This window comes from Typha latifolia, chromosome 8, assembly GCF_019914945.1.
Source record: "Typha latifolia isolate L0001 chromosome 8, TyphaL0001v2, whole genome shotgun sequence".
Lineage (NCBI taxonomy): Eukaryota > Viridiplantae > Streptophyta > Magnoliopsida > Poales > Typhaceae > Typha > Typha latifolia.
The window spans coordinates 6,709,118-6,722,590 of record NC_133093.1 but is presented as its reverse complement, the minus strand read 5'-3'; the positions used below and the strand labels follow the sequence as shown (position 1 = coordinate 6,722,590).

General features: G+C 38.9%; 1 protein-coding gene across 4 annotated transcripts in view; it reads right to left on the bottom strand.

Annotated features, from left to right (window-relative positions):
• Window positions 1–11,043: 11,043 nt before the first annotated feature.
• LOC140793636 (acetyl-CoA acetyltransferase 2-like) overlaps window positions 11,044–13,473 on the bottom strand; it is a 36,961-nt gene continuing 34,531 nt past the window's right edge. For all 4 annotated transcript variants that reach the window (XM_073145244.1, XM_073145242.1, XM_073145245.1 and 1 more), the window contains exon 15: window positions 11,044–11,250. Coding sequence is in view for 2 of the 4 variants with exons in the window: in XM_073145242.1 (XP_073001343.1) it covers window positions 11,217–11,250 (34 nt within the window). In the remaining 2 variants the exon portion in view is untranslated. The remainder of the gene's footprint in view (window positions 11,251–13,473) is intronic.

The following is a 13,473-nucleotide window of genomic DNA, read 5'->3' as shown; positions in this document are numbered from 1 at the left end:
TTCGCGAACCCGACAACGCTATACGGGGGAGAACCGCACGGTTGGACTTTTCAAATTTTCAAGGCAGTGATCCAATGGATTGGGTGTTTTAAGTTGAACAATATTTTGATTGTCAAGGTACAGCGAAATGTGCGAAAGTCCAGATGGTAAGCTTTCACCTCCAAGGAACGACATTGCATTGGTATAGATCAATTATTCGTGGTGGTGGATTTACTGGATGGGTGTATTTTTGTAGGAGGATTACACGCAGATTTGGGACAGCGACTTATGAAGATTTTGCTGCCACATTAAGCAAGATGGTTTAGAGGACGACCGTATCAGAGTACCAAGCTGAGTTTGAAAGAGTTAGTAGTCGTTGTGAGCCACCTTGACCCGAACAGTCATTGATGAGCACATTTATTTCGGGGCTACAAGAGGAGATACAATGGTACGATCCTTCCTCGGCTATAGGCTCTGATACCAACTTGATACGAACCCTCTTTTGGTGCTATGGCTCTGATACCAGATTGTTACGATCTTGCACGAAACTTTAAGATAAGATCCCGAAATATCCCGCCGTTGGATCACTGTGAAATTTTGATATGTTGTAGGCCCGGAAAAGAGCTTTCCAACGGATCTAGTTTCAGGCGAATCGGAGTTGGGGATCTCGATATATCGTTCGTTTAGTAGACGAACGTCAGGATACTCTGTTTTTGGATTCCGTGGATGAAGGCACGAAATCCTGGGTAATGGTGGATTGTGGAGGGCCGGTGTTGATGGGGTGGCACCGGTGTAAAAGTGATGGTGGAAGGGTTATGGATGATGGAAAAGTTAGGGATAGCGATGGATAAATTGGAAGAAGGGGGAGAAGAGGGCCACTCCTAAGGGACTAGGGTGATTGGCCTATCGAGGAGATTAGAAGCGGCGTCGCCGGGGAGATTGAGGGAACGGGAGCGAAGAAGATGAAGGAGGCAAGGCAAACTCAATTCTCAATATTCAATTCCTAATTTTGGTTGCCCTACACATACTTTTATAGGCTAACCAACAACTCAATCTTATCCTAAAACACAATCTTATCCTAAAACTCAATCTTATCCTAAAACACAATCTTATCCTAAAACTCAATCTTATCCTAAAACTCAATCTTATCCTAAGGTAAATCCAAACTCGAGACGACGTCGGTGAAGTCCGAATCGTATCAATCCACCACGCTTCCGCAACCTTGTCCTCAAGGTTTGAAATTTGGGAAGCGATCCATGATGTCTGTCTCTAGCTCCCATGTAGACTCGTCGCAGGTTTGCCCAGCCACTCAATCAGCACTTCGAGTCTCTAATCTAGATCCTTGGCGTCTTCTCCTACGACTTAGGACTCGAACCGGCTCATTGGAGCCATCTTCCTCCATTGGTTCGGGTAAGGTCGAACCCACTACATGGTTAGGCCCGATCTGGGCCTTCAATGCCGAGACATGGAAGACGGGATGTATCCTGGTTCCTTCGAGGTAGGTCCAATCGGTAAGCTCTTTTGGACCGATTCGTTGTAGCACTCGGTACGGACCATAGTACTTGTATCCCAACTTTTGGTTCAAAATTGGCCTCAATGTGGACTGTCGATACGGTTGAGCTCGAACGAACACCAATTGATCCACCTCAAATTCTCGCTCTGGTATCGGTAGTGGTTGCAGTAGCCCGCTAGGCTTGAGTGCCTCCGATTTGGCTCGTTGGCAGATTTGACATTCACGCACATACTTCTTCACGTCCGTCTTCATCCCGGTCAAGTACGTTTTGGGCCAGCCGCTTGTAAGTACGTAATACCCCTTCATGACCTGCTATAGGAGTATCATGGAAGTGTGCCATCAATAGCCTCCGTAGCTCTTCGTTTCGGGGTACCTTGATTCGCCCGTGCTCTAGTACTAACCCATTGCGCTCCTCGTGCTCGGGGTTGCTTGAGGGGTTCGCTCTCAACTCCTCCATGAGTCGGACCAGATCACTATCCCTCTGCACCGGCTCTTCGTAGATCTGAAAAGAAAGGAAAAGTGGGTGCCGAGAAAGAAGCGAGCTCCCTTTTTTTTGAAAGTTCAAGCGGCGGTTTACTTCCATCCAACAACACTCTCGACCATCTCTCCAAAAGGTCAATGTGAGGCTTATAAAATCAAAGGTCACGGGCCCCAAGCTCCGAAGCCATTGGGTCCCTAAAACAATATCGGCACCTTGCAAGGCCAATGGATAAAGATCCAATGTGAAAGTTTGGCCTTGCACCTTCAATTCTGCACCCCCACAAATAGAAATCGCTCGCAAGGTGGTGCCATCTCCAATCGTCACATCGAACCCTTCCGTGGGTTCCGACTCGAGCCCAATCTTCCTAAGGAGCCTCATGTCAATGAAGTTGTGGGTGGACCCGGTGTCAATCAAGATTCTCACTTTGTGGTCTTCTTGACTACTCCGTTCACCCGCAATGTCTTTGGCGCCGCCGTCCCCGAATAGGCGTGGAGGGAGATTTCAGCTATAACGTCCTCCACGTTTTGCTCCTCAACTTCTTCTCCTCGATGTCCAGCCACATCTGCGCTTTCAGCTGCAAGCTCATCCTCCGCTTCCTCCAATCCATCGATGAGCATCACCGATCCCATCGGTTTAGCACAACGATGCCCCGGTACAAACTTCTCATCACAACGGAAGCATAAGCCCTTGGCTCTTCTTTCTTCTACTTGGGCAGGTGTGAGTGCTCGCCCGGACCTCTAGGTGCGTACTTCACATCTTGGGATGGCTTCAAGGGTGCTCGAGGAGGTATCAATGCAAAGAGCAGCTCTTGGTACTCCGCTAGTGTTTCCCGCCGCTATGTTTGGTAGAGCTTGATTGCGGCTTCCTTGGCTTGTCAATTCTGCTTCTAGTGTATCTTCATGGCTCTATGCTTGTCTTCCATAAGCACCGCATCTTGGAAGGCCTCCTTTAAGGTTCTAGGCCTTAAAGCCCTCACATCGGCTTGTATGTCACCCCGCAGCCCGGAGATGAAGGTGCTGCGAAGTTGCCGATCCGTCCATGGTGGATGACATCGGCTACTAATCCTCTCAAATTCTTCTTGGTATGACCCAACCGTGGTCTTCTGAACCGTCTTTGAGAGGAGAGCATCAAAGTCTTCATAGCCCGATACTCCAAATCGCCGTGTGATATCGGCGCAAAATTCAGCCCAAGTTTCGATGGCCTCAATGGCATTGGCTGATCGAAACCAATGAAGCGCCGCATCCTCAAGGTGGAAGCTTGCAAGCGTCACCTTGTATTCTTCCGCCGTACCTTGGTATGCAAAGAATTGCTCCGCCCTATACAACCAATCAATTGGATCGCCACCTTTGAACTTGGGGAATTCGAGACGCACGACTTGTCCACGAATGTCGTTGTCTCGTTCGGATCATGCCCAACTCCTTGTCTAACCGGCGGAGGATGCACCATGAAGGGTTGATGATCCCTCCTTCGGTTTAGATCAACTCGCCGTGGTTCCGGATCGTATCGGCCCGCCCATGGATCTTGATCTCCAATGTGGTCTCCATGGTGATTCGCTCGTCGGATGGGTTCACCCGCAACTGGTCCTGGTGTAACCATCCTTGCTTGCCTCTGCCCATAGGGTGGTGGTAGCAGCGGCTCTTGTGGTTGCAAAGGCTGAACCGGTGAGGATTGATTCAAGGGGGTGGACTCGCGTCGTGGGGTCGATGGTGCCTTCCCGTTAGACATTGCTTCCCTTGGCGCCCGTAGTTCCCGCATCATCTCCATCATCATCTGGTGGTTGATGGCCATCTGCTCTGAAATAGACCCCAACATGGATAGAATGCTAGGCTCTTCCGTATTCCGATTAGATCGGATGGTTCCGCGGGTGGAAGTCCCCGCAATCGTCTCTTCCTCCTCTATTGGGAGAATCTCTTCTTCATCATCACGCCGTGTAGCCATGGATCTGGTGGTCGTCATTGGAAGCGCTTGTCCGAGGAACGGTGGCTCTGATACCAGATTGGTACGATCCTTCCTCGGCTATAGGCTCTGATACCAGCTTGATACGAACCCTCTTTTGGTGCTATGGCTCTGATACCAGATTGTTACGATCTTGCACGGAACTTTAAGATAAGATCCCGAAATATCCCGCCGTTGGATCACTGTGAAATTTTGATATGTTGTAGGCCCGGAAAAGAGCTTTCCAACGGATCTAGTTTCAGGCGAATCGGAGTTGGGGATCTCGAGATATCGTTCGTTTAGTAGACGAACGTCAGGATACTCTGTTTTTGGATTCCGTGGATGAAGGCACGAAATCCTGGGTAATGGTGGATTGTGGAGGGCCGGTGTTGATGGGGTGGCACCGGTGTAAAAGTGATGGTGGAAGGGTTATGGATGATGGAAAAGTTAGGGATAGCGATGGATAAATTGGAAGAAGGGGGAGAAGAGGGCCACTCCTAAGGGACTAGGGTGATTGGCCTGTCGAGGAGATTAGAAGCGGCGTCGCCGGGGAGATTGAGGGAACGGGAGCGAAGAAGATGAAGGAGGCAAGGCAAACTCAATTCTCAATATTCAATTCCTAATTTTGGTTGCCCTACACATACTTTTATAGGCTAACCAACAACTCAATCTTATCCTAAAACACAATCTTATCCTAAAACTCAATCTTATCCTAAAACACAATCTTATCCTAAAACTCAATCTTATCCTAAAACTCAATCTTATCCTAAGGTAAATCCAAACTCGAGACGACGTCGGTGAAGTCCGAATCGTATCATACAAGCAGATATTCGTGCTCTATGTCCTACTACTCTTGAGGAGGTCTTTGAGAAGGCCGTGAGGATGGAACAAAAGCATAGGGCTGGAGTGTTTCCCCGACTTTACACCTTGAGAATAGAATGGGGGAAGTGTGGAGGGCTGAACACCTTGTTAGAGTCTTTTGTGTGTTCGAACGAGGTCGACCTCGTTTGAACGCGATCGGTGGGAATCCACTAGAATTAGAGTTAATAATTATTATTTTGGCTTGTTGGCTAACCTCTATAAAAGTGTGGATGGCAACCAAAATTAAAATGATGAATGATGAATGAATATTGGTTTTTATCCTCCTCTATCCTCTCCTACCCTAATCTCCCTCCTCCCTTTTCACCAACCAACCACCTCTATCGTTGGCAAGGTCTCATCTATCTTCTAATCTCCCTCGTCTATCGAGTCCTCCCTCCTCCTTGGGATCTCGACCACTTCTTTCCCTTTGTCCTTATCCCTTAATCTACATCAACATCCACTCTCATCTCCATTATCATTCATAACCCTAACATTCACTCCACTTGTCATCACCACCATCATCCTCACTCTATTATATTTTCTTCCTAGTTCTAGTTCGAATCTGCGAAGAGCATAAATATGAAAAACATAAATCAAGAAGTTACAGATCGATCAAACTTAGTTCATAATTTTTTGATTATGGAAGAATATTTGGTGAATATTTTTCCTTGGTTGCGCAGACTATTTTTTACAATCAATCCAAATCTTGAAGGGATCGTTCTATAACCTATCAAAACGGTTAGTTTAACTACAACCCGACTTGCTAATGGACCAAATTCGAACCTGATTTGGGGCAAAAAAAATCTCTACCCGATTAGGATACATATTGGTTTCTTGCCAAAACAAACTTAGATATGGATACAGATTGGCTAGATTTTTGAGTAGGGGTGCAGATATCGAATAGTTGTTTGCCCACATAAATTTATAAATAATAAATCCAACCTGCCCAAATATGGTTCAAACTCGCTCGGTTTTAATTGAGCTAAGCTTAGCCCAAGCCTGATTTAGGCCCAGCCTGACCTAAGCCCGAGATGGTAGTGGGTAGCATGGGCTAAGCCTTTGCTCGACCGGCTTGGCCTGAAAGTTCGATCCAGTACTCTCATCTATGGCCCGACCAATAATGTATGCATATTCCTATAATTATTTTAGTCCCACATTGGATATTTAGTAAACTATATATCAATTTATAAATATGTTTCCATGAAAGATAACTAAAATGTCTTATATAAGTCCATGGGCTAGTGGGTGGTAACGGGTTAGAATATCCTAGCCCGGCCTAGCCTGAGTGATTGGTAGGTTGGGCCATGAATAAATATTTAAGCTTGATTGGCTCGAAATGCTCGGCCCGCTCAATGGTCACATCTAACTACGGATCTACAAGCGCTCAACATCTAGAATCCACTATCTCTGATGAGGATGTTTATGACCGTTGTAGAATGGAGCTACATGACGTGGTGAAAATGATCGGTTGAACTTTGACTGACCTATCAATGGACCAGATAATGGACTAGATTTGGGGAAAAAAATTCTCTACCTGAATGGATACAGATCAGTTTCTTGCCAAAATAACTCAAATTTGAATACAGATATGAATATGGATACGGCTCGGCTAGATTTTTTTCAGGTAGGGATACAAATATCGAATATCCATTTACCCACATAAATTTATACATAATAAATCCTACCACTTAACCCAACTTGTTAACCTATAACCCTTATAGCCTGACTCCCTCCAAGCCTCCCCTTACTTTCCTTAATCCATCACCTCCTTTTCATAGCCCAATGTGCACATCACCTTCCTTTCAATCACTACTCTCTCTCATATGATCCCAATCGACTTCCATCTACAGTTAATCTTTGGTGAGGTAGGCCAAGGAGGGAGGTCTAACTAGAAATTTCTCTATGGATCTACAAGCACTCAACATCCAGATCCGCTGATTTTGACGAGGATGACTATGACCGTTGCATAATAGAGCTACATGACAAGGTGAAACAATTGGTTTAACTCTTATCCAACCCGCTAATGGACCAAATTCGAAATAGATTTGGGTAAAAAAATTATCTCCCTGACCTAGATATTGATCGGTTTCTAACCAAAATAACTCAAATTCAAATATAGATTTGGATATAGATACAGGCCGACTACATTTTTTCAAGTGGGGATATAGATATCGGATATCCATTTACTCATGTAAATCTATAAAAAATAAATCCCCACTTAACCTAACTTGTTAACCCAAAACCCTTAGGGTGCATTTGTTTGAGGGATATATGTTAAATTCATAATTATCATATTTGTTAAGCCCAAATTATTACATATTAATATTTTATTTTAACTAGTTAATGTGGTTTAGTTATATGTAGACCTTTGATAAATTTTATCTTATTTAGTCATTAAAAATGGTCAAATTTGGGCTCAAACTAGATTTGGGCTTAACCACTTAAGATAATTAGTTAATACTAACAAACTCAAACAAGCTCTCATCTCTCAAGTCATGCTTAAGTCGAACTAAGATCTACTAATCACATTCTTCTTTATCTAAATTAGAATGGATCAAAATTCCTTCCTTTTTAATTAAGAAACACATTTTCAGCAAATAAATCTCTATCAAAGTACATAATTTCAGCAAAGAATCTTCACCTAATACAGCAAATTTCAATAAGAATCTTTACCTAATGCAACAGATTTTTAGGTTCAATTCACTAACAAATTTCAGTAGTAAATAGATTTCAAATTTCTATTTTGAGCAGATTTTTTTCAGCCAAACAAACTACCCACCTAATAGAGCACCAACTTATTGACCAAGATCCTTGCTACTAGATTTTGTCCAAGGTGTCTATAAAGAGAAGGGTTCAGAGCTAGAGAGGGATATCTTTTTCTTGTGCATTTCTGTTCAATTTTTTTTAGAGGAGTTGTAGTTTATATTCCAGTATTTAAACTTGCAACTGTTTCAATTCAATTGGCAATAATAGAGCTCATTAAAAGAAATTTCAATTTTTGTAGGTGAGAAAAGTTCATATTTTGATTTTTTTTTTTAGCTTACTCACTTGTTTTTAGATTTGGACTTTAATGGTTTTTGAAGTCAGCAATTATTTTTAGGTTAAGGATGAAGCTTGCTGATAACATATTTTCTTTATTCTAAATCTCTTTTATGTTCTTGATTGCTAAATAAGTTCTTCTTTCTTCTACTTTAAATTTGTTATTTAGAATTTAAATATTAGTTATTTTTCTTAAAAAGAATACATCTAATGATTTAAAATTTTTACTCCATATTTTCTAAAATTGAAAGAAGAACTTAATTTTTATGAAAATTGAATTATTCATACAAAGATAATCTTTTGATTCACCGGTGATTGATTTCTTAGTAAATCGTAGAAAAAGAAGAGATTTATATTATCTAATAAAAAGTGTTATCTATAAGTGGATTTCAAGAGCTTATTTTTCTCACACTTAATTTAAAAAAATCTGCAAAAAACTTTTTTTTCCATAGATCTCCTAAACCCATTTCGTAACTAAGTTAAAATAATTTTTAAGACTTTCAAATACTTTAAGTTTTCAAACAAGTCAACATAGGATCGATAACTTGCTTACCGATCTACTCTATAGATTCATGTACTTACGAGTGTTATTACATTTATCACAACAATATAAAGATGAGATTTGATTAATTATCCCATGGGCCCACATAATCTTAATACGAAATTAATAGATAGGATTAGGAATCCGTACCGGATACCATATCCGCGAAAAGAGAGGATATAACATCCCACCTAAGATATTTCCTAGTGGAGGGATAAGAGTTTTATTACTGTATTACCTTTATATAAGAAATAATAAATTTGAATACATAAATAATAAAACTAACAATCTTAATTACTTAAATGCTATTTTTTTAATTAGTGTTTTATATTTTATATTTATTTAAAGTATGATATATTAAAATACGTTACATTTTTTATTAAATTTTTATATAACTTATCTATTATTTGTATTCATTTTAGTTTCAATTTTGATTATTTTGAATTTGAACGTGCTTAATTTTTCTAATAATATAATATAATTTTGTGATATTTAATGATATAATTTAAGTTTGAGATAATCAATAATAGTTTAAAAAAGTAATTGATGTTTCTATTTTTTGTATTAAGGATAATAATGTAAGTTTTTTAAATTATCTCATATATAGTCTTGCATAAATCAAACAGAGATTAGAATTCTAATATGAGATTAGTAATTGTAAGGGATATGTCATCCCTCGGGATAAGTCATTATCTAATCCTACAACCAAACTCACTCTTTCAGCCTTACTCCCTCCCTCCCAGCCTCCCCTCATTTTCCTTAATCCCCCTTCATCTCAGCTCCATCTCCTTCTCATAGCCCCATGCTCACACCACCTTCCTTTCAATCACTATTCTCCCTTGTATCACACTCATTGTTGATAGACGAACCCTCGTTTGGCTACGACATACCACACTCGTTCAAGATTATATAAGCAACATTAGGTTGTTTAGCAAATCTGGGAGGGATCTATGACTAACTGTATATAAAGTTGTTTAGACTGTACAAGTTGATGTATATAAACTTGTTCAAGATTTTTGTTCCTATTTGTCTTTTTCTCCCCCTTTGGATTTGCTTGCATTTCTTTTAAAATAGCTATTTGTATCTTAGAGATATTTGTATTGATTTGGACCTGAGAAGATATGTGGTGGTATTGTAATATTTATTAGGTTAGAGTATACTATATTAAGACTACATAGGAAAGTAGTGCCCTTAGGTTTCGTTCACTTGTAATAAAACTAAATTTATAATAAATATTCTAATTTATTATACTAGAAGAAGAAAGCTATTTGTATATTAGTACAAGGAATAATAATTATATTTGATGTGATATAGAGTTGATATTAAAGTAATAGAAACAGTGGCATTGTATTGAGGATTAGTAATAATTTATACCCGAATAATTAAAATACCCTTGATTGGATTTAAAGTACTAATATCTAATAAATCTATTCTTGGGGTCATTTTTTTAAATAAAAGTGTAGGCTATATATATAATATACCCGCATTACCATAATATCCTCACATTACCTCAATGCAGTAAAATAACATCGCAATGCAAGTAAGATCCTTGCTCTACGACTGTATATTTTATTTCCTTACAATGTAGGTCACTAATTGCTAGCTTCGAAGAGGAGAGAGAGAGAGACATGTGATTGATTATTATCCTCTCAACGGGTAAAATAGTAATTTATTATTATTATTAGACTAAAATAATTTGGGTATATGAAATGCGAGGAGTTAAAAATAGGAATTATTATATCAATATAATCTTAAGTGGTTATTTAGTTGTTCGACTACTAGCCGTTGAGGTGAGTGACTTGTTCTCTTTAAGGTGTTCGACAGTTAGTCCTAGGGGCGAAACGGGTTTGATGTTTGTTAAGGTTTCATCCTGTGTCACAGCATAGACTTGTGAAGAGTATTTGGCATTCTTTTGGCTCCTCTTGATTCAGGCCAACATGCTAAAAGAAATGCCCAATAGATGCTCGAATTTATTTTTCTTAGACTTATAAACATAATTTGGATGCTTGAATGTTCGAGATCTTCAGAATCTAGTCGCCAAACAAATAGAGACAGGACTATTGTAGCTTCTCTTATGTTTTTTTCTTTAACAGTGTTGTCCCTTTGTTAGTACAAGTTCTAATTTTTTGCTCGGCATACCTTGTTATTTTCTTAAGTTTGCGAGTAAAGTCTTTTTTAAGATGCGATATATATCTCTAGTCATTTATTAAATCTGATCTGTTTCAAATCTGATCTGTATTCATATCTGTCTAAGATTCAATCCATATCCAAAAAATTATCTATTTCTATTTAATTATAATATAATTTTAAAATTTATCATCTTATCTCTATCTGAACCAAAAATATAAATCTTAATATGGGTTATACACTATCAAATCCATATCCGATAAGCTAATTGCCACATTTATCAATTGCTTAATATATATTATTAGTGTGATATTTTTTTTCCCTTATTTTATAAATTATGAGTGTCTTAGGTTATTTTGTTCTACATAAATCACTTCCTTCCTGTGCAAGACCATATATCTTCTCAATGCTGGAATGATTTTAGTAAATGAATCAGAAAGGACGGACAAATCTCTGCCAAAATGTATGGATTTATTAAACTTTGCTTCCGCTATCTTCCTGTGCAATTAACCAGTTTCTGAAATTTCTTCAGCTTAAAACAATGTATGTATGATATTGCAACCATAATGGCAATGGTAATTGGTGTGGCATTCAGATGAAAAAGATCTCATAAGTAAGGCCTTGCCCTAAACTAATTAGGCTTCCACATTCTTGAGCTAAATCTAATTGAAATAATACTAAAGAATTTGCACAAAATGAAGTCAGATACAACACGGGTTATTATCAAAATAGAAAATCTCTCATAAGAACGATCGGTTGACTCCTGCATGAGACCTGCATATTAGAAAAACCTTCATCAGAATAGAGCAAAATACAAACAAGCTTGCAAATTTACACTCAAAGAACTAACTAATACTAACAGTATATATTTATTAGTAAGTCACTGGAACCACTCAAAGCTAAGCTTCAAAAATTGACTTGGATGTCATGTAACTGGATAAAGGAACAAGAACATGGCCACTCTGCATGTCCAAGAAGGGAAGAAGATTTGCTTCTCTTTCTGATGTCGGACAGAATAGAGATGTCTACCGTGCAACGATAGACCGTCCAGTAGAAGAGAATTGAGAGATTAGAGCAGGACGAAAATGGAGAGAACCAAAGAGAATAGTGATAAACAAGCCACATCTGGCCAAACAAGCTTCTTTTCATTGATCAATCTATTGATAATACAGTTTTCAGCTCTCTAAAGGCCTTTTATAAAGACACTAACTTGCTCACAAGAAAAACTAATTTGACTCTTGATGGAAATCTTGAAGATAAAAGTAATGCAAAGACTCTAAACAACTTTTAAAAACTTTAAACAAGGACTCTTTATCTCATCTAGGTTACTGTTTCATGAACACTGACAGCTACAGCACCACTATAATAAAATCAGAAAAAGAAGATATAACCACTCCAATCTTATTTAGTTCTTCAGGAAGAAGAATGTCTGATATCTTCCTATTACAAAAACAGGAAATTCATAAACTTGCTTGAAAACCTCTGTAAAAGCAATTCCTGAATGAAATATTAGTATAACTCAGTAAGGGACATATCTGACAAGCTTCAAACTACTACTCGCCAGACAGTTTCCAAACAAGTACCTTTTCTACATGCAGCACTGGAGGTCCTTGAGTATTAATCTAGTAATTACATTCCAAGCTTGCAACAAAGGTCTTCAGCCTCAAACATATTCTCTTAGTTATGTATAACATAGGAACAGCAATGATTTGTGCACCAGGCAAACTATAGAGTGCATGAATGTACAGAGAAATAACAAAAAGTTACTATCAGGCAGATCATAGTTGTTCATGCTACCTCTCCCATGCACATTGCACCTCGAAATAAAACAAGAAGACAATGCTTAAGAACATCAAACCTGATGATAAAGGAGAATTCTCTAAATGTGTTCTGGTGAACATCAGAAAAGACATTGAGCATTAGGATAGTCAAATATTTGAATTGTCATATCCAACAGACAAATGGTCATTACTACTAGTTCTCAGTATAATTATCATCATTCATAGGCCAAACACATCCCATATTGACATGCACTATAATTATGGATCCATGACAGCACCAGTATAATTTGGCATCCAAGCCAGTAGTAGAATATGAGCAATAAGTCATTATTCATCCTATTCTGGCTAGATGCAGAAGTTTGACTGAAAATGAAATATTCCGCTGGTCCAAATGCAAGCTTTTATATAGTGCCAACATAGAAGAAGTTTATTAAGACATACCAAAAACTCAGCAATGCTTCTTCATAGATTATATGTAACCAATCACAGACTATTCTCTCACCTCTATTACATAGTGTAACAAAAAGTTCTCTGCGGATACATAAGGGTAAATTGGTTTATGGTGCTCACCAGATAATGCAAACTACAGTGGGTGCCTTATACCTAAAGCAGTTTCCTAAAATATGTTATCTTTTAGGTCTAGAACACATATCTTGTTAAGTCCCATCACCTACTACTCAGTGGGTGAAGTACCTACTTCAAGCAGAATATGACTAGAATTACATAAATACAATAGCATGAAGCAATACAAGTCTTGGAACATAAAGTAACCTTAGCTAAGCTGCCAAAGATGTCAATAAAGTAATATTACATATAAAAAATACATCATACAAAGATTACTAAGGAAGCAAAATGATCAGATGAAAGAAGACCCACCAATAAAATTGTTGCCAAGTCTGATGACTAATCAATTCTAAGCATTATAGTAGTTGCCTTTTACTATAGCACCTGTTATGGGTTTGGAGTTTTAGAACAACGCTACTATGTGGAATTTGGTATGATCATTAGGTGTCATAAAGATATGAGCCACTGGCATTGGGTGTCGGCAGTTTGTTGAAATGAGATATGCTAGGAGGCACATTTCATCCCCCTGGCAAAATCATGGTGTCAATGATGATTTAACTAGCAGAAAGGAGAGATGGATGGAGCAGCGGCAGAGTGATGGGAGGTGGGAGGGAGAGAAGAGAGCAGAGGGAGGTGAAGAGGCTGATGACTA